Source organism: Sarcophilus harrisii, chromosome 3 (genome assembly GCF_902635505.1).
Source record: "Sarcophilus harrisii chromosome 3, mSarHar1.11, whole genome shotgun sequence".
NCBI lineage: Eukaryota > Metazoa > Chordata > Mammalia > Dasyuromorphia > Dasyuridae > Sarcophilus > Sarcophilus harrisii.
Window position 1 is genome coordinate 432,244,046 of NC_045428.1, and position 26,662 is coordinate 432,270,707.

At 34.4% G+C, this 26,662-nt stretch overlaps 1 protein-coding gene across 6 annotated transcripts in view; it reads left to right on the forward strand.

Moving 5' to 3' along the window:
* Positions 1-1,400: 1,400 nt before the first annotated feature.
* The window catches only part of N4BP2L2 (NEDD4 binding protein 2 like 2), a 76,373-nt gene continuing 51,111 nt past the window's right edge, over positions 1,401-26,662 (forward strand). For 2 of the 6 annotated variants that reach the window (XR_004233135.1, XM_031960721.1), the window contains exons 1-5: positions 1,404-1,592; positions 4,072-5,424; positions 19,469-19,593; positions 23,537-23,625; positions 23,986-24,062. Coding sequence is in view for 4 of the 6 variants with exons in the window: in XM_031960721.1 (XP_031816581.1) it covers positions 4,409-5,424; positions 19,469-19,593; positions 23,537-23,625; positions 23,986-24,062 (1,307 nt within the window). In the remaining 2 variants the exon portion in view is untranslated. Of the gene's footprint in view, positions 1,593-1,652; positions 1,972-4,071; positions 5,425-19,468; positions 19,594-23,536; positions 23,626-23,985; positions 24,063-26,662 lie in introns of those variants that run through there. The other 4 variants (XM_031960718.1, XM_031960720.1, XR_004233134.1 and 1 more) reach the window with 4 other exon arrangements.

Here is a 26,662-nt window from a genome sequence, read left to right on the forward strand (position 1 = left end):
TGATACAGAAAAGCATATATTAACATTATCTACATTCTATTGTGACAACTAGGTTACCATACAGTGGAAAGAGCACTGGACTTGAAGTCAAAAAGACTATCTTATTGATTTCAAATCTGGCCTCAAACACTATCTATCTACATTACTCTGAATAAATTACTTGAACTTGTTTGCCTTAAAATAAGATAGAGAAGGAAAAAGTGAATCCATCTAGTACTCTGCCAAGAAAATCCCAAATAGGATTGTGCAGAGTTAAACAACTGAATAATAATATTCTCTTATATTTTGCGTTAAATCTGTCCCAATTATATTATAATTTTGCTTGACTGGACTCTGAGTGGAATGGCTTCATATTTGACATCTCTGAAGTGAATAGTGTTATCTATTATCTGTTATCAGGAGGACCCAAGTTCAAATCCTGAATCAGCCACTTGCTACCTACATGAGCAAGCAGGTGCTTATTGGCTTAGCTGCTCTAAATTTCAGTTTTCTCACATGTAGATTAGGTGTAATAGAATTGCTGTGAAAACAAAATGAGGTAACATAGGCAAAGCCTTAAATCATGATATAAGCACTATTTATATTAAAAAAAAAAAAACCTCTTTGAAGCCTGGGACTAAATCATTTTTAATTTTGTATCTCAATAATCAAATACAGGGTCTAACACAGAGAAGGGGTTTACTAAATTTTGGTGGAGATGAAATCAATTGAAATGACCGTAGTGTTTTTAAAAAGCATTAATAAAGTAAATGTTCATTAAAAAACAAAACAATAACATCTACTGGTCATCCTGCCATCTGGGGGAGGGGGTGGAGGGTAAGAGGGGAAAAATTGGAACAAGAGGTTTGGCAATTTTTTTTTTTTTTTTTTTAGTGTTTGAGGTAGCTTATTTTTTTTTCTTTCTTTCTTTCTTTCTTTTTTTTTTTTTAATTTAATAGCCTTTTATTTACAGGTTATATGCATGGATAACTTTACAGCGTTAACAATTAGGTTTGGCAATTGTTAATGCTGTAAAGTTACCCATGCATACAACCTGTAAATAAAAGGCTATTAAATTAAAAAAAAGCAAAAAACAAAACAAACACCACCAATAAGGTTTTAAAAATCTTGGTATTTGGGAGCGTCCAGGTTTTTCTGAGATTTCGGGGAAAGTCATCGCTAGAAAAACGCATCGAAATAATCAATTCCTACGTCCTTTGCAGGACCCGCGGAGAAACTACGCGCACACTCCCTTTAAACACAAACCCACAGTAGCTATTTAAGTGAAAAAGGGAAACCTTTACAGCATTTCCTAGTTCCAGTTGCAGGAAGTTCTTCCCGGCTTTAAAAAAAAAAAAAAGACACTTTCGCAAAGGATTCTGGAAGATGTAGTCCCGAGACGAGGAGATTGGAAAGGGAGGCTCCATGCGCCAGACTCCAATTCCGAAATGCCTAGCACCTGAGGCCGATGACCGGAAGTGGAAGGAGCGGTCGCCATCTTGTTGGGAGCTGAGACGCTGCTGGCTGTGGACGGAGCCCCAGGGGTTCACCCACAGCCGCTAGCCCGGAGAGGCGAGACCTCCCGGGTTTGCTTTTCTTTTTCTCACACACAGGTTGGTTTCTAACTACGAGAGGGTTCTATTGGGAGGGGAAAATTAACGCAAAACTTTTAGGGCCCGGTAATCAGGTGCACTAAGGTTCGCTAAATGGCTTGTGCTCCTTTCGTTGCCTTCCGCCATGGGCCTTTTGGGTTTATTCTGGCTTGGCAGTCAAAGGACTTTGGGGAAGGCGTCCTTGGAAGATTTGGAAATCACTGACCTGTGGAGACCTCCGGGACTCCTAGAGAGGACCCGGAAACGCCCTGGGGGTGGGGGTGGGAGAAGCCGATGACGTATGATCAGTTCCTGTCTGTGAGAGTCTGGCGTTCCTCAGGCCCTGACCTGCATTCTCCCTCTTCCTGCCGATGTTTACTCTAGAGTTCTCGATAAGGAGGTAAGGAGGGACCGAGCTGGTAAAAACTCGGCGAATGGAGCTTCTGACAGGCGACATTCTGGATATCCGGCTTTTTCCTCCTCTGATGTATTTTGTCCCGGGGCTCAGTATTGGTATTTGTGTCCCTTCTTGTATATCTCTGGCTCTTTCAGGTGTGTGGGATGAAGAGCCAGTAGCTCCGTATCCCACCCTGAATTGGCTGCATTCATTCAGTACGGAGTTGTTTAGTCAGGCTTTGAACACGCCATAGAATACAAAATCGATTAAAAGTTAAATTTCCCTTCAGGACTTTGCCGGGTCACTTAAACAATTAAGTGAATTTCTAAGCCACAAGACAAAATAATAATGAGACTTGAGAAATTTTGTGTAGGGAGAAAAACCTAAAGAGGTCTTGCAATAGTGAGATGATTGGAAAAATTGGACAAAATTTATTGAAGGGTTCATTGTAAGCGGCCTTTTCAGTATGACAGGCAGTGAGGAGAAAAAGAGGCGGAGTGCTTTCAGAATGTTTATCTTCCCCATAAATTTTTATCTCAGAGAAATGAAATTCAAAGATTTTACTATGAAATAGATACCGTAATTGTAACTTACTGAAGGCAGTAAGACTCACTATTAAGTTCTCTTACTGCTCTTAAGATCTGTACTTAAGATCTTAAGATCTGTGGTTCTTCCATATGGTTTGGGGGCACGGTGGACTTTTGAAATATGGGCCAGACTAGACCCTCAAAGGAGATTGGTTGGAAGGAATCCCTGTATTGGAATGAAGTGAGAGAGAAGTGTTTAGTTTAGGGTTCTCAGAGCCTTAGATGGAAAATACATGTTGTTGTAGGAAGATTACTTGAAGGAACCGAGTCTATTTTGGCTGAAAAAGAGAAGACTTAGTGGAGAACTAGTATTTGAAAGAGTCACACAGAAGGAGTTAAACTTATTGTGCCTCCAAAAGACAAGGGAACTGGCAGAAGTTGCAAGGAAGTGAAGTTGTTTAAAATGAGCAATTATTAGAGTTATCTGCAAGAAGGGTGCTTTAACAGAGAGCGCATTTTCCTTTCCCAGGAAGTATTCAAACAAAGGCTGCCTGACCTACTTGTTGAATATGTTGTTGGAGCATTTTGCTGTTTAAATATAGTTTGGACTAGAAGAGCCTCTGAAGACTATTGAGAGACCTTGAGACTCGATGAAAGTTTAAAAAAAAAAAAAAAAAAAGGACAGTATGATTCAGAAAGGCAGAGAGAGCCATAGAGTGTTTTTTTCCCCCCTAAAGTATAGACAGCTATCAAATATGAGTGTGACTAAAAATAAATCAAACTATGTGTCTTTACTAAAGTTAAACATTTAAGTAAACTAGCCAAATATCCATTTGTCTTTTTTAGGATTTTGAATATGGGAAGTGCCATGTTTTTTTCTTAGCAACATATAATGTGTGTTGTTTCGTGTGCTACCAAAAAAACCCCCGCAACAAAAAACAGCGCTTAGGTTTTGTATTAATTTGATTTGTAAACCAGCCTTTTTAGTACTTACTGGAAAAGTTCTTTAAATAATTGGATTTCAGTTCTAATACTTAGGAACTGGAAAGGTCCTTTGCTAATAATTGTTTAGAACTTATGAATTTATGTTATTACAGCTGTAAAATCATACAGGTTTTTAAGTGGAAAAGAAGTGAGTTATGAAAGTTATCTCGCACATCTTTGGCAGTAAAGACAAATTAAATCAGTGATATCATTACTGTTCTTGTAGATAAGTGTCTACATCATAAAGACCTTCATTGTTGGTACACATTTTGCTAATACTCTATTTTGAAAAAAAAATAGTGAATTATGCTTCCAGACTGAAATTGACTCTATTTTGGGTGAGAGATACTGAAAAAGAGGGGATCTTATGGAAATAATTTTCTGCTTAAAGAATATTCATGTATCTTTAATGAATTCTATTTTTAAAAAAGTGAAAATAATATTTAAATACAGACATTTACTTCATGTGATCTTTATCTTTAATTTTTTAGATTTTTGCTTCTTATTAAAACTTTAGAGTTTAGATTTTTCTTTTAGAAATCAATTCTACAGTCAATAACATAGCTATTAATTGTATGAATTTTCCCTCCAGATGCCTTACTGTGAAAATTAAGCTAAGTCTTTGGGACATGGTTTAAAAAAATCTAGCAAGTGAAACATGCAATAAAAAACTGAAATCAAGAGAAGAAACTTATACCATATTCCATGATGGTGGTGACCATTTTCACAGATCCTAAGAGAAAACAGAAAATAACTGGTTATCCTTATCCATCTTTGATTACAAGGAAAATGGAAAAACTCAGGAGAGCAAGACTGAAACTACAATTTTGTTGAAACTTTTAGGGGACAGAATTCCTTATAAAAGGCCAGATATTATTGAATCATTTCATTCAGAAGATCTATAGCATGAAATTTCTACAGTAGGATCCATGAACATCAACGAAATACCTAGAAATAACTATACTTATGTTTCTGGAAATAGTAAAGAAATTAGAATGGAAAGAAATCACAAGGTAGCTATCCCAGTTAGTGGAGAGGAAGTGGAATATAGCACAAGTAAAGCATTCATAGGACCCATTTACAAAAGTCCTGAGGAAAATGAACGAGATGAAAGAAAACATCACACAGAAAAAGTCACTGGTGGACTAGAAAACAAACAGAACCCTTCTAATAAACTGGATATAGACAATGAGTTATCTCAGTTTTATAAAGAAATTCAGGAACTTGAGAGTGAAAAAGAAGATTTGGAAGGTAATTGTCAGGAATTTAAACCTCAGGAACAATTTAGTTTATATTATCAAGGTCATTCCAATGACAATTTAAAATCTGATGAAGAAAAGGAAGATACTTGGTTTAGTACTATACATTCACTCCCAGGTGATGAGCAATATTTTAGTAATGAGCCAGTTGGTTGGAACACTGAATATGCAGTTAATGGACAAATGGAACCTATGTTTTTTAACAACCCAATTCCTACCTTTAGGCCCGAATGGCAACCAGTGGAATCCTCTTTAGTTCCTCATGGCCTTTTTCCTTCTGGATTCAATTATCATTTAAATGTTCAAAGATTTAATCCCTCTCCATCTCCACCACCAAATGTTTTTCATGGTCAAGATGTTAAATTATGTGAAATGTACAATGGATATAATGTAACCAGTGTTAACACAAATTGGAATTGTCCAACATTTGATCAGACTAACAGATATTCTGATTGTGATGGGAGGAACAGTAGCATACAGCCCTTTAGAAATGGCCGCAATGAACAAGATGGACAAGAAAGTAATGGTTTTTATGAAACAAGAGAAGAATCTTGGGAAGACCCTTCTTTATTTCAGATGGAGAAAACAGACAGGCTTATGAACCAGCAATTCCAAGAAGAAAAGCTCAAGAGGCTACTTATTCTTTTAAGAGGTCTGCCTGGCTCAGGGAAAACAACACTGTCTCGGTAGGTGAATAATGAGTGATAATGGAGCTATTTAGTAATCTTAATGGTCTTAACACTAAAGATATTACTGTAATCAATAGCAAGTATGCTCAACGTGTGTAATAAAACATGTCTCAACTGAGGAGAAGGCGAGTTATAGACTATTTTAAGGAAATATAAATTTATTATTTTTAAGTACATAGAAAAACACTGCTGGTATGGGAAAAGAAGTTAGGTTTTATTTGAAGAGAATCTTAAGTCCTTAAAATAAATATGGTAAATGTAGCAAATTTTATGAATGAATTTAATAAGGATGCTAGACATTTTGGATAAGGTACTTAGGAATACCTAGCTAAAAGTTAGAAAAACTAGATTTTAGCCATAACTTTGCCAATTACTAGTTGTTATCTTGGACAATTCACTAAACCTTATTTTACAAGTGACTATTTGCCCAGTGTTCTTATCGGTCAGTAAACATTTATTAAGCCCTTAGTATGTGTCAAGTACTGTGCTAAATTCTGGGAATACAAAGAAAGGCAAAATACAGTCTTAATCCAGTGGGAACGTTGTGCAAACTATTATGTATGAACAAGCTATGTTTAGGAGTCAATAGAGGGAAAGCTTAATATCTCTGTTAGGGAGATCAAGAATTAAGAGGGATCAAGAAAGGATGGACTGGAATGGAGTGAGACTCATGGCATTGACAAAACCAGAAGACTATTGCAGTATAAGTCTGAGGAGAGAGCCTACTAGCAGTGTTGAAGGAGAGAAAGGGGGTATATGCGAAAGATGGTAGGTAAATAGATTCAACATGACTTTAGCAACAGATTGGATAGAGTGAAAAAGAAGGAGAGGTTGTGGGTGACACCTAGGTTGCCATCTGGGGGGGAGAGAATGGTGGTTCCCTGAGTAATAATAGGGAAATTAGGAAGAGGGGAAGGTTTGAAGAGGAAAGTAATAAATTCAATTTTGAAAATGTTGAATTTAAGATGTTATGTCATACATGTCACTTATTTGAAGATATCCAATAGGCAGTTGGAGGTATAAGACTAAAGATCATCAGAGAGGTATTAGGCTGAATAAGTAGATTTGAAAATTTTCTGCATAGAAATGATAGTTAAATCCATGGTAACTAATGAGATCACCAAATCAGGGAGAAAAGAAAAGGGCCCCAGATCATTGTGGGATACTTACCTTTCTTGGGCATGACCTGTACAAAGATCTAAAGGAGTAAGAGTGGTCAGCTAGATAGAAAGAGAACCAGGAGAAAAGTTCAGAAAAATCTAGAGAAAAGAGAGTTATCAGTAGTGTTAAAGGCTGAAAAGAGGTCAAGAATAATAAGGTCTGAGGAAATTTTTTTAGATTTGGCAGTGAAGGAATTGTTAGTAACTTTTGGAATGGTTGAATGATGCATTTGGATACCAGATCGCAGTTAAAAAGAGTGAAAAGAACTAAAGAGACCTTTGTTAGATGGCTTTTTTTTTATTATAACTTTTTATTTACAAGATATATGCAAGGATAATTTTTCAGTGTTGATAATTACAAAACCTTTTATTCCAATTTTTCTCCTCCCACCCCCTCCCCCAGATGGCAGGTAGGTCAATACATGTTAAATATGTTAAAGTATATGTTAAATACAATATATGTATACATATTCATACAGTTATTTTGCTGCACAAGAAGAATCAGACTTTGAAATAATGTACAATTAACTTGTGAAGAAAATAAAAAATGCAGGGGGACAAAAACAGGATTGGAAATGCTATGTAGTGGTTCACACTCATTTCCCAGAGTTCTTTCACTGGGTGTAGCTGGTTTTGTTCATTATTGAACAAATGGAACTGATTTGGTACAGTTAGATAGGTTTCTTAAGGAATTTATCCTTGACATAGGAGAGATGTGGAATGATCAGGGAATAGAGGGATCAAATCAGGATTTTTTGAGGGTAAGGAAGATGTGGACTTGATTGCAGTTGGTAGATAAGAACAGACTGTAAGTAAGGGAGAGTATGGATGACTGGGAGCTTGCTGCTGGAGAAGACTTGAGATCTGTCATGCAATTGGCTAGAGAAGGGCCATTTCAGTACTTGTGATTGGACTGAAGGCAAAAATAATGGCAAAAGCTTCTGGGACTTGTAAATTAAGCAGTGGGGGAGAAAAATAAGTTGTAAGAAAATTGCCGATAACTTTATGTAGAATCTCATTTGATCTGCATTACAATCCTATGAAATAAGTGCTATCATCCCCACTTGACAAGAAAAAACTGACACAGAGAAGTTTAAGGGACTTGCTTGCCTAAGGACTCCCAAGACCTTCACCAAACATTGAATAACCTAGCTACCTCAAGTTAAAAAAAAATACATATTTGTCTAGTGCTGTAAGGTTTGCAAAGCTCTCTACAAATATTGTCACTTGATTCTCACAACAATCTTGTGAGGGAGGTGCTGTCATCCTTGTTTTACAAAGAGTTGAAAGTCAGATATAGCTACCTGCCAAAGGTCACACAGTGAGTGTCTGAGGAAGGATTGGAACTTATGTAACTCCTGTTACAAATGAGGGTAAACTATGGAACTTCTTGATAACTTTGATGCTTTTGTGGTGAATTTGTGAGTTTTGTGTCATAAGTCGTATTGTGAAATTTTGTTTATTCTAAATATTGTTGTGCAATAGTCTCAGTTGTGTCCCACTGAGTCTTCATGACTCTGGGATTTTCTTGGGAAAGATACTGGAGGGGGTTGCCATTTCTTTCTCCAGCTCATTTGACACATCTAAAAATTGAGGTAAACTGACTGCCCCATTTCCTAAGTAATATGTTTACTGAAATTAAATTTGAGTACATATTAATTACTGAAGGTTTTGTGATTTCACCAGTGTTTATAAAAAGAATAAAGTTATCTAGTAAAGGCATTTTATATTCTAGGACTCTAGAATCTTTGAAAAAAATTAATAGTAGGAAGTTTGATTAAGCAAATTATTGATTAGATTTTCCTGAGCAGAATGAATATTATAGTTGGGAAAGATAAGAGGTTAGGTAAACCGGGAAAAAACTATGGAAAACTTAATGGATTATTTTAAAATTGAACACAAGTAGGAAGAAAAAATAGTATTCTTTGTTTCAAGTCTTTCATAGGCATTGTATGGGTGTGAGTATATGTGTACATCTCCCTTTCTCTACTTTTCCCCTCATCCGGGCATTGCTGCTGAAAAGTAGATTCCCTGCTAATTGAAATTCTCCCTTTCCAGGCAAGGTCTTAACTTCTTAAGGTATTTGTAAATAAAGATGAACTTCTACTCCACTGTTAAGATTTAAGTCCGTCTATGGAATTTAAGTAAAGGTCTTTGGTTTATCGAACACACCAATATTAACTTTTCCTTCATCCTGGAGAAGTACCAAAAACGATTCATTCCCAACAAAAGAGGTATTTGGGGAGGAGAGGAGAGAACATGCTAATTCTGGGTTCTCTGGTATCTCAAGAGTTCTTCCCTGAACTTGGACTTAGTTTTCCATTTAGAAATTCATTTAGCTTTTACTAAAGAATTTCAGACATGGACACTTTATTCTTACATGTTGTTATTGAGTCTTTCAGATTCTTCCTGACCACTTTAGGGGTTATTTTGGTTACTGAAATGGTTTGCTGTTTTTTTCTCTAGCTTATTTTACAGATGAGGAGTTGAGGCACACAGTTAAGTGACATGCCCAAGATCATATAGCTAGTAAGTATTTGAAATCAGAATTGAACTCATGAAGATGATTCTTTCCAGTTCCAAGCTCAGTACTCTTATCTACTGTTGCCACCTAACTTGCCTTGCTAAGTATTGACAAGGCTTATTTCTTTTAGATGAGTCTCAAGGCTAAAATGACTAGGATATGGAGAATATAGGATTTCTTATTATTTTAAGAACAATGGGGGGAGACAAATAGAAGAATTTTAAGGGGGAAGGTCATCATAGGAAAGGAAATTTATAAGATTAAGAGCTATTCCTCAACTGAGAAACAGTTAAAGTTTATGAATAGTTGTAGAGGGCCAGTATTAAGTCCATGAACAGGAAGAGTCTGGGGTAGGTATTACTTGAGATCTGCCCCCTCTAAGGTCGAATAATTCAAAGCATTGGCTCACCATCTCTCTTAACAATCAATGAAAGACTTACTTGAGATAAATTTTGGATAATCTTGATGGAGAATGCCCATGACAGGAATAAAGTAGCTCAACTATACTATTTACAACTCTGTTTTGACAAATATCTTGTTATTAATAGTTACTGTTATTTATGATCCTGTTATGATATAACCTTGTTATTGCTAGTTAAGGTGGAACTGAAATTTCGAAGTATCTATATATTAACCCTGGAATGTACATAGTGCCACCTGGAGGTAGCTGGTGTTAACACTAGTTTAAAGAGCATATAAACTCTGGCTCTCAGATTATAAACAAAAATTGCAAAGCAAATTTTTTCCGCCTGGTTTTCTGTATATTTGATTCAGATTTACACTCTTTGTGTTCACTGGAGCTGAACTCCCACAAATAGTCAATTTTTAGAAATCCAAGCTGTTATTAGTCCTATCCTGTTAAATCTCTGTTAAAGAAATGCATATAAAATAGCTCTTAGATAATCAGATTGGCTAAATTGATAAAAAAAAGAAAAATAATATATGTTGGAGAGTCTGGGGAAATCAATACAAATACTGTTGATGGAGTTGTAAACTGGTTCACTCATTCTGGAAAGCACTTTGGAACTCTGTCTAGAAAGCTATTAAATTCCATACCCTTTGACCTAGTGATACAGCTGCTAAGACTATTCCAAAGGAGTGGGGGAATAGGTGGTAATTAAAATCCATTTACACCTCCTAAAACAGTAGCTCTTTCTAGGAGCTTCTTTGTAGGAAAGAATTATAAAATGAAAGGATATACTCATCATTTGGGAATGGCTGAATAAGTTATATGTACAAATGTGATGGAATCCTATTGTACTGTAAGAAATGCTGAAGGGGGTTAGTTTCAGGAAAAATCTGGGTAGACATGTTGGGAATTTATGAAAAGCAAAGTGAGAAGAACCAGAAGAACAATGAGAACAGCAATAGTAATACTATAAACAAAATTAGTTTCAAAGGCTTAGAAATTCTGATCACCACTATAACCAATCATATTTTCCAAGGACTAGTGAAGAAATATGCTGTCCACCTCCAGTTAGACAGTTGATGAACTTAAGAATGCATATTAAAACTTTTTTTTCATTTCTTTGGACAATGGCCAATTCAAGAATTTATTTTGCATGACTACATATTTGTCATGGGACAGCTAAGTGGTGCAGTGATAAAATGCTTGAAAATAGAAAGGCTCATTTTCCTGAATTCAGATCTGGCTTTGGACACTAACTGTATGACCTTGGGCAAGTCACTTTATCTTGTTTGCCTCAGTTTACTCATATATAAAATGAGCAGAGAAAAAAAATCGCAAACTACTCCAAGTATCTTTGCCAAAAAAAACCCAAATGGGATCATGAAAAGTCTTGACATGACTGGACAATGGCAAAACATAGTTGGCATGGGTTTTCTTTTTCTTGCCTCCACAATGGATGGGGGAGCATATGGAGGGAGGATCAAAGTTCAGAATGGAACATAAAATTGAATGAAGTAGATGAATGAATTGAATGAAAAAAATCAGGACATTAGCAATTTTGAAGAAATGTGCACATTTTATTCATATTGACAATTTGCATTAGAAAAGCTATAATGTTAGTAGAAATTGATGTTCATTACATTATATAAATGTATAATTCTATTAAGTGTGAATATGGTAGTTTGGGGTTCAGTGAGCTTCTTTGGAAGAAAAGTTACTATAGGAAGTTTGAGGTGGTTTTTTAAGAAGGAAGGTGGATTTTAAAGAAGGAAAAGACAGATTGAGAGGATTCCTAAACTTTTTAGAAATTAGAAGATAGTGATGTTTACTACTTATAGGTATGGGAATAAAGTTTGATTTTAACAAACACTATCCTAGTCAGCACAGTACTAGGATAAAAAGAAACAAATTCAACCTTCAGAACATAAACATGAAGACAGATAGTTATGATACAATGTTGGAAAATGGTATATACAAAGGAGAGGTCTAGACCAACTGTAATTAAGTATAGGAGGAAAGTAGAAAAATTGCTTTCAGCTAGAAGAATAAAAGCAAATATGAATTTTGTGGGGGGAAAAAAAGTAGCAGCAGAATTTGGGCTTGAAGGAAAATAACAGGAATCTTATTAGTGGAAGTGCTCCATTCATGACATGGGCACAACCTGAGATGGAAGAGCAGTGAAAACATTCCTTATCTTCCCATCCCTATCTTCTGGCTCTGCCTGAAATCTCTTGTTCTCCAAGAAATTTTCCTTTGCCTAAGCCCATAGTAGTCTTGCTTTCCTTCAAACTTCTGCCCATTTGTTCTTCATACTACCCATTTGACATTAATAGAGAATTTTGTGTTTTATTTTTGTGTGTATTTTGACTAACCAACTAGAAAATAAGTTCTTTGAAGTTAAAACCTAAATTTTATACTTACCAGTTGTAGTACTTGCATTTAACCCAGTTCCTTAGAATCATTAAATGTTTAGTAATTGCTTGTTAATAATCACATAGATTATGAAGAAGGTTTTTAATCTGGGATAGGAGATTGTTAGTATCAGAAGTAAAATTTGGTCTCTAAGGCCTTGCATACAAGAAGAATGTCATCCATAGGAAATTGGAAGTAGAACTGATAATTTTGATAAAACATTTGGTGTTTACCTTTCTTGCTAAAAATTTATTTAAAACTTACATACAAAATAAGAAAAAATAAAATAGAAAAAAAAGGGGGGGAAAATTGTGTCATGTACCCGGCTGAACAAGAAGGACTTGAACAACTGTGATGGACTAGGCTCTTTTCAACAATGAGGTGATTCAAACTAATTCCAAAAGACTTGTGATAGAAAAAGCTATCTGCATCTAAAGAGATAACTATAGAAATTGAAAGTGGATCGAAACATTTTGATGGTGGTGATGGTTTGTATTTTTTTCTCTTGTGTTTTTTTCCCTTTTGATCTTATTTTTCCTATATAGCATTACAAATGTGGAAATATGTTTAGAACAGTTGCACACCTTTAACTTATAGTGGATTTGCTTGCTGTCTGGGAGAGGAGGGGAAGGAGGGAGAAAAATTTGGAACACAAGATTTTGCAATGGTGAATGTTGAAAGCTATCTTCTTATATTTAGAAAAATAAAAAGCTATTAAAAAAACCAGGGAGGATTAAAAATATAGTATAACAATAAATTTCCATTTCAGGAAAGCATATATGATAATAGAAAACATTGTATTGATGACTGTTCATCTTTGCTTCCTTATAGGTTTTATTTTGTTCTCTGCTATGTAAATTTTTAAAAAATAACAACAATAATTAATTCAATGTCACTGATATTCTAGAATGTTTCATCTCTGCCACTAACTAGCTTTGTAACATTGGACTCTTTGGGCCTCAGTTTCCTCGCCTGTAAAAGGAGGTATTGATCTAAATGATTACTAAGATCCTTTCTAAAGATCAGATTTTATGCTTACATGAATGTGGTTTGGAACTATGTTAGAATACTTTATTTTTTTTCTTTTTAAAATTGTTTTATTTTTTCTGGTTATACATGCATATTTCTTTATGAATCATATTGGGAGAGAAAAATCAGAACAACAAAAACACTAGGAAAGAAAAAGTGAACATTCCATGTGTTGATTTACATTCAGTCTCCATAGTTCTCTCTCTGCATGCAGATGACATTTTTTTCCCCTTTTTATAATAATAGCTTTTTATTTTTCAAAATACGTGTAAAGATAATTTTCAACATTCACCCTTGCAAAACCTTGTGTTTCCAATTTTTTCTCACTCCCTTTTTCCCACCCCTTTCCCTTAACAGCAAGCAGTTCAATATATGTTTAACATGTGCAATTCTTCCATGATATTTCCACAATTATCATGCTGCATAAGAAAAATCAGATCAAAACCGGGGGATGGGGGAGGAAAGAAAACAAAAAGCAGGCATTCAACAACAAAGAAGGTGAAAATATTATGTCATGGTTCACATTCATTCCCCATAGTCCTCTTTCTGGATGCAGATGCTTCTCCATCACAAGTCTATTGCAATTTGCTTGAATCACCTCAGGGTTGAAAAAAGATGGCTTTTTCTACCCAAAGTTTATTGGGATTATAGTGGATCATTAAACTGCTGAGAAAGAACAAAGTCTTTCATAGTTGATCACACAGTTTTGCTGTTATTATATACAACGTATTCCTGGTTTTGTTTGTTTCACTCAGTATCGGTTCATAAAAATCTTTACAAGCCTTTCTAAAATTGGTTTGTTCATCATTTTTTATAGAACAATAATATTCCATAATTTTCATATACCATAACTTATTCAGCCATTCCCCAATTGATGGGTATCCACTCATTTTCTAATTCTTTGCCGCCACCACTACCACCACTACCCAAAAAAAAAAAAAAAAAGTTTGTAAGTTTGTTGCTGCAAGCATTTCCTTTTCCCTCTATGATTTCCTTGGGACATAGTCCCAGTAATACTAATTCTGGGTCAAAGGGTCATAGTTATAGCCCATTGGACATATAATTTCAGATTGCTCTCCAGAGTGATTGAGTAACTTCACAACTCCACCAACAATGTATCCCAGTTTTCCTGTATCCCCTCCAATATTTATCATTATCTTTTCCTGTCTAATCAATCTGAGAGGTATAAGATGATACCTTAGAATTGTTTCAATTTGCATTTCTTTAATCAGTAGTGATTTATAGTATTTTTTCATGAGTAAAGAAGGCTTTAATTTCATCATCTGAAAATTGTTCATATCCTTTTGATGCTGTGTACTTTTAAATTCTTTTTCCCCCTTTTTTCTCTTTCTTCCCCAAACTCCCTGAAGCAGGCTACAGTTTTAAGCATGGGTATATATATACATATATGTATGTAAACAGTATTAATATGACTGATATAATGTAGCTTTCTCTTCTGATTGAGTCTTGAAATTTGACTTTGAGATCAATGATTATTATCCCTACATTTTTTCCTAATAAATTATACTCTTGATCATTGTTTTTATGTTTGTGTATATATCTCTTTTTTTCTGTGTCTTCTAACTTTTCTACTTTAGTTCCAGTCTTTAACTTGCCTTGGGCCCATAGGCTGTGTGTGTGTGTGTGTGTGTGTGTGTGTGTGTGTGTGTGTGTATACACACTTAACAACCTCCCCCCTCCCAAACCTCCTTTATCTTCTCAAACTCCACCCTTTTCTTCCTTCTTTATCCCTTCAATTGTGGGGTAATAAACACTCAGACTAATCTAACTAACCCTTCTATATTCTACCTGATCTTTTCCTCTCCACCCCTTATTTCCTAATAGATTTTAGAGAGTGCTATACCCTCCTTGGTTTGTATATGTCTTATTCTCTATTTAACAGATTCCTGATATCCCCCATGTTTCCTCCCCCATCTAAATACTCTGTGGGTTCTTTCTACCTCATTTGTATAGTATGATTAATATTTTTACCTTTTTCTAAACAATTTTGCTTATCAGAGTTAGATTATACTCAGCTCTGCCCCAGTCTTTCTTTTAGACTACTTAATCATTATTGTCAGTGGCTTAAATTTCCTTACAAAAACCCACAAATTTGTCCTTACTGAGTTCATTGAAATTTATTTTTGACGTTGACTCTTATATGTTAAATTTTCTATTTGAATTCAGATTTGAGACAGAATCCTAAAAAATCTGAGAGTTCACTGAATGTCATTTTTCTTCCTGTTCAGTATTATACTTAATTTTACTGGATACACAATATTTTTTGCTGCAGGCCTAGTTCTTTTGATTGTCAATATATATAATATATTTTATTGTAGCTGCTGATAATCCTATATAATTCTAATTGTAGTTTCAGGTTATTTGATTTTTGTTTGTTTTTTATAAAATTTTCTCTTTGATCATGGGTTTCAAAATTTAGTATTTATGTTCATTGTTTCCGTTGTAGATTTCTTTGAGATAGTGATCCATGGATTTTTTCCTATTTCTACTTTGCCCTCTTGTTCTCACTTCAGGACAATTTTCTTTGATTATTTCTTGTATTGTTGTGTCAAGGTTCTCTTTTTTGGTCTCAGTTTTCAGCTAGTTCAATAGCTTAAGTTTTCTCTTGATCTGTTCTCCAAATCTGTTGTTGCTTTTCTTGTAAATTGTTTCACAGTCTCTTATATAATAAGTTTTCATTCTTTATATTTTGTTTTGTTATTTCTTGGTCTCTTATAGCTTCATTGGTTTCTATTCAAATTCTAATTTCTAAAGAATAAACTCTCTTTTATTTTTTATTTATCTATTTTTTTTTTTTTTTTTTTGCTGAGGCAGTTGGGATGAAGTGACTTGCTCAGAGTCACACAGCTAGGAAGTGTCTTGAAATCAAATTTGAACTCAGGTCCTCCTGACTTCAGGGCTGGTGTGCTATTCACTGCACCATCTAGCTGCCCCATAATCTCCTTTTCTTGTTGGTTGATTTCATAATCTTGTTGTTGAATGGTTTTTTATTTTATTTTAGTCTTAGTTTTTCTTCAATTTCATTTGATTTGAATTCTATAAATTCTGCGCAGGTAGCCATTTAACACTACTTTTTGGAGTAGGAGAGTCTCTTTATTACTTCATTGTCCTTGGAAAATGAACCCCATTTTCCCTATTCCCATAATAAGTTTCTATAATTGAGTTGTTTTTTCTTTCTTTGCCTGTTGTTTTTTTTTTAATGAGAATTATTAGTGTAAGGTCCCTTTAATCCTGAGTTTGAGGGGATAGTACCTCTAGCTTCACTTAAGCTCTCCACTTTGACAGAGCTCTCCCTTCCTGCAAGAGAATGTGTGTGTGTGGCAGCCTGAAGCACCCAATCTTCTGGGTGTCAAACCTCATATTCCCCACCCTGAAGGTTCTGTTTTTATGGCTGAGGATTTACTCAAATCTAGTTAACCTCAAGTCTTGGCCTCTTGCTGTTTCTCTGGAGCTAGCATGGAGTTTACAATTCACACTTGTTAAACCTCCCTTTTCCTGAAATTCTTATTCAGGTCTTATCTAGTTATCTCCTGGAAGACCTCTACCCTAAGGCTTATTAGTTTTTCACCAGTTTACATTCACTCTTAGTCACAATTTTGTTTGGTTTGTAAGGAAAATCTAGAGTACTTTGAATTTTCTGACCTATCCTACCATCTTCCCAGAGGCCTCCCATCATGTTTACCTTTCTTACAGAAGAAAGTAAAGAAAGGAAGCTGCCAAGATGTTGAACTGCATTGAAGACATTACAAGGGCCCCTTCCCCTGTTCTTAGTGCAGGGAATATATTTTTTAAACAGTTCATTTGTGGCTCTTTTCAACAATGAGATGATCCAGGCCAGTTCCATGGTCTTGTGATAAAAAAAGAGCCATCTGCACGCAGAGAGAGGACTGTGGGAACTGAGTGTGGATCACAACATAGCATTTTCACTCTTTTTGTTGTTTGCTTGCATTTTCTTTTTTCTTTTTCTTTTTCTTTTTTTCTTTTTTTTTTATTTGATTTTTCTTGTGCAGCAAGATAATTGTATAACTGTGTCTACTTGTATTGGATTTTACATTTTTACCATGTTTAACATTTATTGGATTACTTGCCATTTAGGGGAGGGGTGAAGGAAAGCAGGGAAAAATTGGAATACAAGGTTTTGCAAGAGTTAATGTTGAGGGGCAGGTAGGTGTCTCAGCGTACCAGTCTTGAAGTCAGGAGGACCTGAGTTCAACTGTGATCTCAGCTACTTAACATTTCCTAGCTATGTGAACCTGAGCAAGTCACATAACCCCAATTGCCTCAGCAAAATTAAATAAATAAATAAAAAGCGTTAATGTTGAAAAATTACCCATGCATATATCTTGAAAATTAAAAAGCTTTGATAAAAATAATTAAAAAAAAAACATAGTCCAGTCACATCTGATTATTTTTAATTAGGCTTATTGAGAGTGTTACTAAATTCATTACTTGTTTTGGTATTTTGGTATGCATGCAGGACTTCTGACAACATTTGACCAAAAGAACTTTAAAAAATTTTTGTTTTTCAAAAATACCTTCAATATTTAATTGAAGTTCCTATTTGTTTTAGTTATTTTTGCTTAAAATGTTTAACTTTATATTCAGTATCTTTAGAATATTTTATTCAAGTGCAAGAGCTCGTTTCAATTTTTTTTCCATATCCAAAAGTACTTCATTATTTTGGAGATTTTTAATTCAAAATATTTAAAAATGGTATCTAAACATGTTTATTCTGCCCTCTATTGGGGGAGATGTTGTTACGCCCTTTCCCCACCAATAGAAGTGGTAAAATAAAATAGCTTATTTCTTCTATTGTTCGTCAGCAATATTTATTAAGTAGCTCTTGTGTGAACTCAACAATAAATGTTATGGGGGCAAATTAAATGACATAAAAGCGACAAATAAATTATAAGATAGTTGGTCATGAGCATATGAAAGTACTAAACAACTTTTATAAGCATTAAAGGGAGTGTGCATTAGGGAATGAAATATAGTTTAGATTTCTCAAGACACCTAACATTTATTTCTAAAAATTTCTGGTATTTATTACATTTTCTTTTTGAAGTTTTCAAAAACCCTGTGAAAGAAAAGATGTGGACAGATTAGTATCTTTTTACTTTTCAAAAAGGTTTGGAACAAGAATAACTTATTGAATTTTTGGAAGTAAAAAACCCAAGACAGGGTCTGTTTCATACATTTTGAGAGCTATTTAAAATAGATTTTTGTATCGTGTTACCAAATTATAGCATGCTTATATTTCATTGTTGGAAGTGAGTGTATTGGTGATAATAAGATGAGTACTTCTAGTCTAGTATTTTTTTAGGGAACTTAATAGCCTGTTACTTTCTGTGGCCTAAAGTGTTGGGAATGATGGTAATTAGAGAAGAGAAGGAATGCAGGTCTTGCCCAATCATTCTCAATATTCCTTCACCTCATTTTTCTGCTATTGGCTATATCAAAGACTGATAAATATTCTCTATTCGGAACTTTGGAGTTCTGAGTATATTATTAAATAAAATAAAGGTCCTTTCTTCCTTTCTCCTAAGCGAAGTTTATTTAATTCCCTCCCCACTTGTTCACTCCTAACTGAATTCTTTTTAAAATTTTTGTACCATTTTAGGGGTTCAGATATTTTATACCACAACCTCTAAACATGAAATTATTCTTCATGATATTGTTTTGTTATTTAGAGTTGTTTTGGATCAAATGTAAGATTCTGTAGAATAAAATATTCCTATAGTGTTCATTTTCAGGTTATTAATTCATTGAAGGTGAATTAATTATATAGTTACTAAAGATAAAGTCAAGGTATCAAACTATTAGTGTTGGTATAAGGTTACTGGCTTAATAGGCTTGAAAATCTGGTTTTCCCTGACATGTTCAGTTTGTTTTATTAAAGCAACATAAAATTTGCTAAGAGCAACATAAAAGCTCTTTGAAGTAGACTGTGGCAATAGCAAAATATGACTGTTGACAGCAAAGGAAGAAAAAAAAAATAGAGTGATTTGTGAGTATTCTGAATAGGGAAGTATAATGCTAACTCAATTCAAGAACTCTTGATGATGTTGCTGAAATATAGAATAGTTGATAATTTTTAATAAACTATAAGGATTATATTATGGTTATTTACTAAGGCAAAGTATATGTAATTCATTGTAGAGCTATTTCTATAAATATATATTAATAAATATTGATTCCTCTGTGTTGCCTCCTCTCCAAAAAAAAAAAAAAAGATGAAGCCAAGAGAAAAAAGTTTTTCTGATTTGTGAAGAGTGGCAGACATGTTGTGTATATTTAAATCCATCTTGGATTTTGGCTTTAAACAGATAATATTTCTTCCATGAGGTGACATGCCCAGAACTGAATTATCTCATTTCAATTATTAAGTATAACTAATATGCTTTTGAGTGTTTTTAAAAAGTGTATTTCTAGATATGTAGAGATTTCTATATATAACATTTGTAAATTCTTTGCTTCTGTTGACAGTGTTCTGCTCGGTCAGAATCGTGGTGGCATCGTCTTCAGCACTGATGATTATTTTCGGCATCGAAATGGGTACTCATATAATGTTAGACAACTTGGTGATGCCCATGACTGGAACCAAAGCAGAGGTGTGATAACATTAGATGATGTCTCTCAGGCTTTTTAATAAATAAATAAAACACATCTCTGTGTACCTGGTCAAATCAGCATAGAGATCTTAGTATATAGAATTTCAGAATTGGAAGGAATCTCAGTAGTCATTTAGCTTACCTTATTTCTGAACAGGAATCCTTTCTGTAGCATCTCTTCAAAATACTTATCCAGCTTTTGCTTGAAATCATATAATGAAGGGAGACCTCCTGCCTCCTGAGGATCCTTTTCTTTATTAGATTTTCCCTTATATGCAGCTAACAATCTAGAACTTAAAAATGCTAGAAGCTAGAGCTATTCTTTGTGTTTTCCCATCCCCCTACCCACCCCACCCCACCCCCAATTCTTTTATTCCACAAACTAAACAGCTTTATTTACATAATTGATCCTTGGTCCTTTTTGCATATTGGTGTCTTGCCTGTGATCCTGTCTGATTCTTGGAAGAATAGATCTGTCTAGTAGATAAGAATGTTATATTTGAAGTAAGGAAATTCGGGTCCTAAGGCACTTCTTTAGTTCTATGACCCTAATGAAGACATTCAATCTTTCAGCTTTTATTTCTTTATCTGTAAAATGGTTATAATAATACCTATAGAACTTGATTCTAGACTATCAAGATCCAAATGAGATGATAGGCAAAATGAGTCTGACACTTTCTTATCTTTCCTAGTGGCTGCTTTGTTTCTTCTCCTAAGCATCTTTGTTTTCCCCATTGCCCAGTACTTTCCCATTGGTCTTTGGCTGCCAAAAGCCCAATATTGTTTAATACTGCATTTATATCTGCCCTTTCTACTTCTGATTTATCTCTAAAAGAGCTTCCCTTTGCATTTCGATCATCTGATTAACATAATGCACAGTAAGTTGATAGGATCAAAAGATTTAAAGAGCCTCCAAGTCCAGTCCTCTCTTTTTGAGATCCACAGAAGTTTAATTGATTTTTCCCAAGATTACTGATAGTGAGGAAGGAGGGAATAATTAAGTTTTACCCTCCCAGGATTACCTCCATTTCAGAGGTCTTCATTAAAATCCATCCAACAAGCATTTATTAAGCATCTACTATGTGTCAAACCTTATGCTAAGAAGTTGGGATACAGAAAATATGCAAATAGTAACAGATAACTATATGTAGGATAAATAGAAAATACTCAACAAAAAGAGAAAAACTAGAATTAAGAGGGATTGGGAAAGACTTCCTGTAGAAGGTAGGATTTTTAACTGGGCCTTGAAGCAAGCCAGGAGATAGTGATGAGGTGGGAGAACATTACAGATATGGACAACTACCAATGAAAACACCTGATGTCAGGAGTGGAGGTTTTTGTTTGAGGAACTGCAGGGATGCCAGCATCACTGGATCACAGGGTACATGGCAAGGGAGTATGTAACGTATAAGAAGACTGAGAGGTTAGCTTATTAACAGCACTGAACACTAAGCAGGATTTAAAATTTGATCTTGTTATGTTATGAGAACAATTGGAGTTGAGGATATGGTCTTACCTGTGCTTTAGAAAAATCACTGCATGGTTGAATTAAGAGTAGACTAAAATGGGGGAGGCCTTTGGATGAGGTGGTGCCAAAAGTAGTGGCAGTGGGGGGTGGTGAGGTATTTGAGAAATGTCACAAAAGTGAAATTGACAAATGAGGTGTAGAAAGTGAGATAGTGAAGCCTTAAAGGTGAAACTTCTCTTGGGAGACTAGGAAGTTGGTGGAACCTTTAGCCATAATAGCAAAGTTTGAAAAGGCTAGGATTTAAGAAGGAAAAGAATTCAATATTCAACATCTTAAATTTGAATTGTCCAAAAAGCATTTGGAGGTAGACTGGAAGTCACCATAGAAGTTAGAGCCAAATAAGTCAATCTGAGAATCGTCTGCCTAGGGAGTTTATGGGATCACCAAATGAAAAGAAAATACGGGAAGTGATATGATCAGACATCACTTGGGTGAATGAGTAGAAGATAAACTAGAGTCACAAAAGATGAGACAGGGACACCAAGTCTTGGCATGAGGTGGTGGGAATTTGCACTAAGAAAATGACAGTGTCAGTAAAGAGAAAGGGTGTCATACATGAGAGAAATTACAAAGGTAAAATCAGCAAGAATTGATCATATATTGGATTTGGGAAGATAGAAGGAAGAGTATCTTTTTTTTTTTTTTGGTGGCTATTTTTTTTTATTATAGCTTTTTTATTGGTAGAACATATGCATGGGTAATTTTTCAACATTGACCCTTGCAATCACTTCTTTCCCTTCCTTCCCTCCACCTCCTCCCCTAGATGGCAGGCAGTCTCATACATGTTAAACATATTAAAGTGTATCTTAAATACAATATATGTGTACATATTTATACAGTTCTCTTGTTGCACAAGAAAAATCGGATTTAGAAAGGTAAAAATAAGCTGGGAAGAAAAACAAAAATGCATGCAGTCCACACTCATTTCCCAGTGTTCTTTCACTGGGTATAGCTGGTTCCGTTCATCACTGTTCAATTGGAACTGAATTGGATCCTCTCATTGCTGAAGATAGCCACTGATATCAGAACTGATCCTCATATAGTATTGTTGTTGAAGTGTATAATGATCTCCTGATTCTGCTCATTTTACTTAGCATTAATTCATGTAAGTCTCTCTGTATTCATCCTGCTGGCCATTTCTTTCAGAACAATAGTATTCCATAACATTCATATACCATAATTTATTCAGCCATTTTACAATTGATGGGCATCCATTCAGTTTCCAGTTTCTAGCCACTACAAAAAGAGTTGCCACAAACATTTTTACACATGTGGGTCCCTTTCCCTCCTTTAAGATCTGTTTGGGATGCAAGCCCAGTAGTAACACTGCAGGATCAAAGGGTGTGCACATAACTTTTGAGCATAGTTCCAAATTGCTCTCCAAAATGGTTAGATCTGTTCACAATTCCACCAACAATGCATCAGTGTCCCAGTTTTCCCACATGCCCTCCAACAATCGTCATTGTCTTTTTATGTCATCTTAGCCAATCTGACAGTTGTGTAGTGGTATCTCAGAGTTGTCTTAATTTGGATTTCTCTGATCAATAATGATTTGGAACACCCTTTCATATGAGTAGAAATAGTTTCAATGTCATCATCTGAAAATTGTCTGTTGATATCCTTTGACTATCAATTGGAGAGTGGCTTGATTTCTTATGAATTAGAGTTAATTCTCTGTATATTTTGGAAAGAAGGCCTTTATCAGAACCTTTAATTGTAAAAATGTTTTCCCAGTTTATTGGGAAGAGTAATATCTTGATTGTGAACCTAATGCTAGAAGGATCGCTAGGTCATTGACCTAAAATATCTCATGAATAGAATTGTCAGGAATAGGGCACATATTTTAGACCTAAGGTGATCTTTTTAGTGTTATTACTTGAATTGATAGGTCCTATCATCTCCCCTCAAAACACACTGCAAGCGTAGTTAGTAGGTTAGCCATCTGTTTTTGTGATAGGGTCTTTTTTTTTTTCTGTCCTAAACCTTGGACTCTAGGCCATATTGATAGATGTTGGAGCCATTTATATTGTTCTGATTTATCAATTGAGCCTATTCTTAAATTGTTTTGAAATTTTAAATTAGCATGGAAATAACCAAATTGACAAGTTCTTTTAAATACAAGTACTTTATGCCACATTCTTAGAGGAAGGCACATGCAAATATGTTGCTCTATGACTCAAGTAGTTAAGTGTGAGATATACACAAAGCTTTTTGGTCCCAATTACTTAGCTAAAACAACTGTAGCAAGCAAGCTAGTCAGAGTAAATTCACAGTTCTGCCTGATTTAGAACAAAGAAACAAATTCTTTTTCTAGAAACTTTTAATAGAGTGATTGCTTGTTACCATTTAATTCTGTTGTGTGTATTTACTTTGTATTCCTGAAGTGTTTTTATTGAAATTTCCTTTTTCTTTCAGCAAAGAAAGCTATTGATCAGGGAAGATCTCCAGTTATAATAGATAACACTAATACCCAAGCTTGGGAAATGAAACCTTATGTGGAAATGGTAAATATGAGTAATAGAAAATTTTGATTTAGTCATTGTTTTCTCTCTGTACTTTCATTCACAAATACCAAAAATGTGGGTGCTTTGATCTTTTTATTTCTTCCTGTTTCAGAAAAGATTATTTTAAAAATTTTAAGTGATGATTCTCATATAGATGAAAATAAATTTATCATGTTACTATTAATTAACAATTGAAATAAAATAAATGCCAAAGGAAAAAATTCTAATATATTTTGTATAAAAATGTGAAATTTACAGTGTTTCTTGAGCAAACTTAAAGTGCCCCTAACATATATGCAATGGTACAGCTTTTCTTATTTTAGGAAATCTAACTTCACTTTTAACATGACTTTTTTGTAGGCTATAGGCAAAGGATACCGTGTAGAGTTTCACGAACCTGAAACATGGTGGAAATTTGATCCTGAGGAATTAGAAAAGTAAGAAAACACTTTAATTTATCAAATTAGTATTTTTTTACATTGCTAAGGCACTTGGCAATAATATTTTATATTGATCCATACAATTTATAAAGCTCTATTGCATACATTAACTCTTAATTCTAAGTACTAATTTCTGAAGTAGGTTAATATGTTATAAATGTTTAAAGATTTACCCAGTCACAAACTACAAAATGGGATTAGCATTAGGATTTTCAGATTTAATTTAATGCTTTTCTATTCTTGCTGCCTTTCTTAAATTGCTTTAAATGGCAGAATATTACTGATAAGAGTTCTGTTAAATGACAACTATATCAAATTTGGTCTTTTGATTTAAATGGAACATTGATTTCTTACTGTTATATTTTAATTTATTCATATCTTTTGTTTTTATGCCACTTTTTAATATGTCCCTTTCCAGCAAGATATTTTATAACAAAGAATAAAAGAGGAAAAACATTTCAGCAAACCAGCAACTCCAGTTCCTATCCTCACCCCAACCCTGTGTGACGATTATATACGTCCAAGGAACATTTTTTTTTTTTTAATGTTAAAGCATAGTTTTTAAGAGATCCTGTCTTTGATTGTATTAACTATCTTTTATTGTCTTTAATTTACTTAATTTATGATTTATCTCATGTGAATTCTAAGATATTAGAAGTAATCATTACCTTTATTGCCCTCTTTCAGCAAAATAACCACACTAGGCCAGCTCTGCATTTTGCTTCTATTCTCCTATCACCTCTTTTCTAGTATACTTCTTGGCTTCCCTTTGTATTTCCTTTTTTAGACCTGTTTCTTTCATTTTCATGTTTTTCAGAGAAGCAGTCTTCCTTCCTTTTTTGTTTGATTTTCTCATTGCATCCTCTACAAAGCAAATGCAGTGATGAAAGGAATTCTTTACAGTTTTCCTAACATTGTGATAGGGAAAAATGAAATGAAAGTTAAGAAACTATGGATATTAAAGTTAAGAATAGAATATATTTCCTGATACTTTTTGACATGGCATATAATTCATCATATAAAAATCTGAAGGAAGAATGAAGGAAATGATACAATCTCCTACCAGTGTTTGAAGAATAATTTAATTTTCATTCTTTAGTAAATCTGGTCTGGCTTTCAGTCCCATAAGACTTTCTTATCCTTTGTAATTTTTATCAGTTTTTCTTTTTTAAACTAATCTTTCCTAGAAAGTCTAATGTGCCAAAATCTATCTTTTGGTTCTCAAAGATAGCACTGCATTACTTGGGCTGCCCATAACTTATATTTTATTTTTTGTAATATGATTGGTTTTATCTTCTTTTTTGCTCACATATTTGATGTTACATAATTAGACTCAGAACACCATTAGAAAAATGTTGATATTAAAGAAGTGAACTTTTATAGCAATATATATTCTATATACAATAATTTGGGATCCTTAAAAGGAGTTTGCAAGATCACATGATTGGCAAGATGGAGGACTAGTTTTTGCAAGTCTTTGTAACCCAAAAACCTCAGAAAAAGGAATTATGTGCCAGATGTAATGTAACCAAAAAATCGTCAATCCTTTATTTTGCCTCTGCTATATGCTTGTTGATGGACTTAAAAGGACCAAAGATGAAACCAGAGAGCTTATGTTTTTTTGGGAAAGGAAGAGGAAGGGAATTTATACGTAGAAGTATATACAAAGTAAATGAATGCAAAATAAAAAATAAGCAAAAAATAAACCAAATAATTATGAAATTAGAGAGGACAATAACAGTTGGAAAGATCAGGAAAAACATGATGTTAAATAGTGCTTGAGCTCCATTCAACAGACAGAGCCAAGGAGATGCCATTCTTGGGTGTGGGAGAGCCAGGACAGAGGTGATAGTGTAACTAAGCCATCCAGGGAGGAAAGGAGAGTAATGTAAATTTGGGCCAGAGAGCTAGATTGCACTCCAGCTGTGAAGAGCTTTAAAAGCTAAATATAGGAATTTATATTTTATCATAGAGGCCATAGGGAGCCAGAGCTAATTCTGGTTTGTATCCCAGGTTTGTAACCTCATCCTTATTTTCCTCTCTCTGCAGGCCCCTCAGCTCTGTATATCCAATCAGTTGCCAAATCTTGCCATTTCTACTGGGACAATACCATCTGAATCTGATCTTTTCTCTTTCCTTATATAGATACCACATGCTCTAATTGCAGCAGTTTCCTAATAGATCTTCTTGCCTTAAATTTCTCTCCAGCTATCCTCTATACAGTTAACAAAATAATATTTCTTAACAGACCTGACCATGGTGCAGAAAAAACACAAAACTTTTGTGTGATCTGAATAATTGACTTGCATACTCTCTCATCAGGAGAAATAGAAGAATTCTATAGATGTATAATTGTCGAGAAGAGATCATAGTATCACAGATGTAGAAGGAATCTCAAAGACTGTTCAGACCCTTTCTTGTCACACATGAAGAAACTGAGGCCTAAGGACATTAAATTACTTAATTCAAAGTCACAGAAATAGTTAAGCAAAAACAAATAATAAAATCAATGGTTGTATTTGTAGGTTGTTGGGTTTCTTAAATTCAAATGAAGGATTATTGAGGTTTAAAAAGAACCCAAGAAACTAGATATTTTA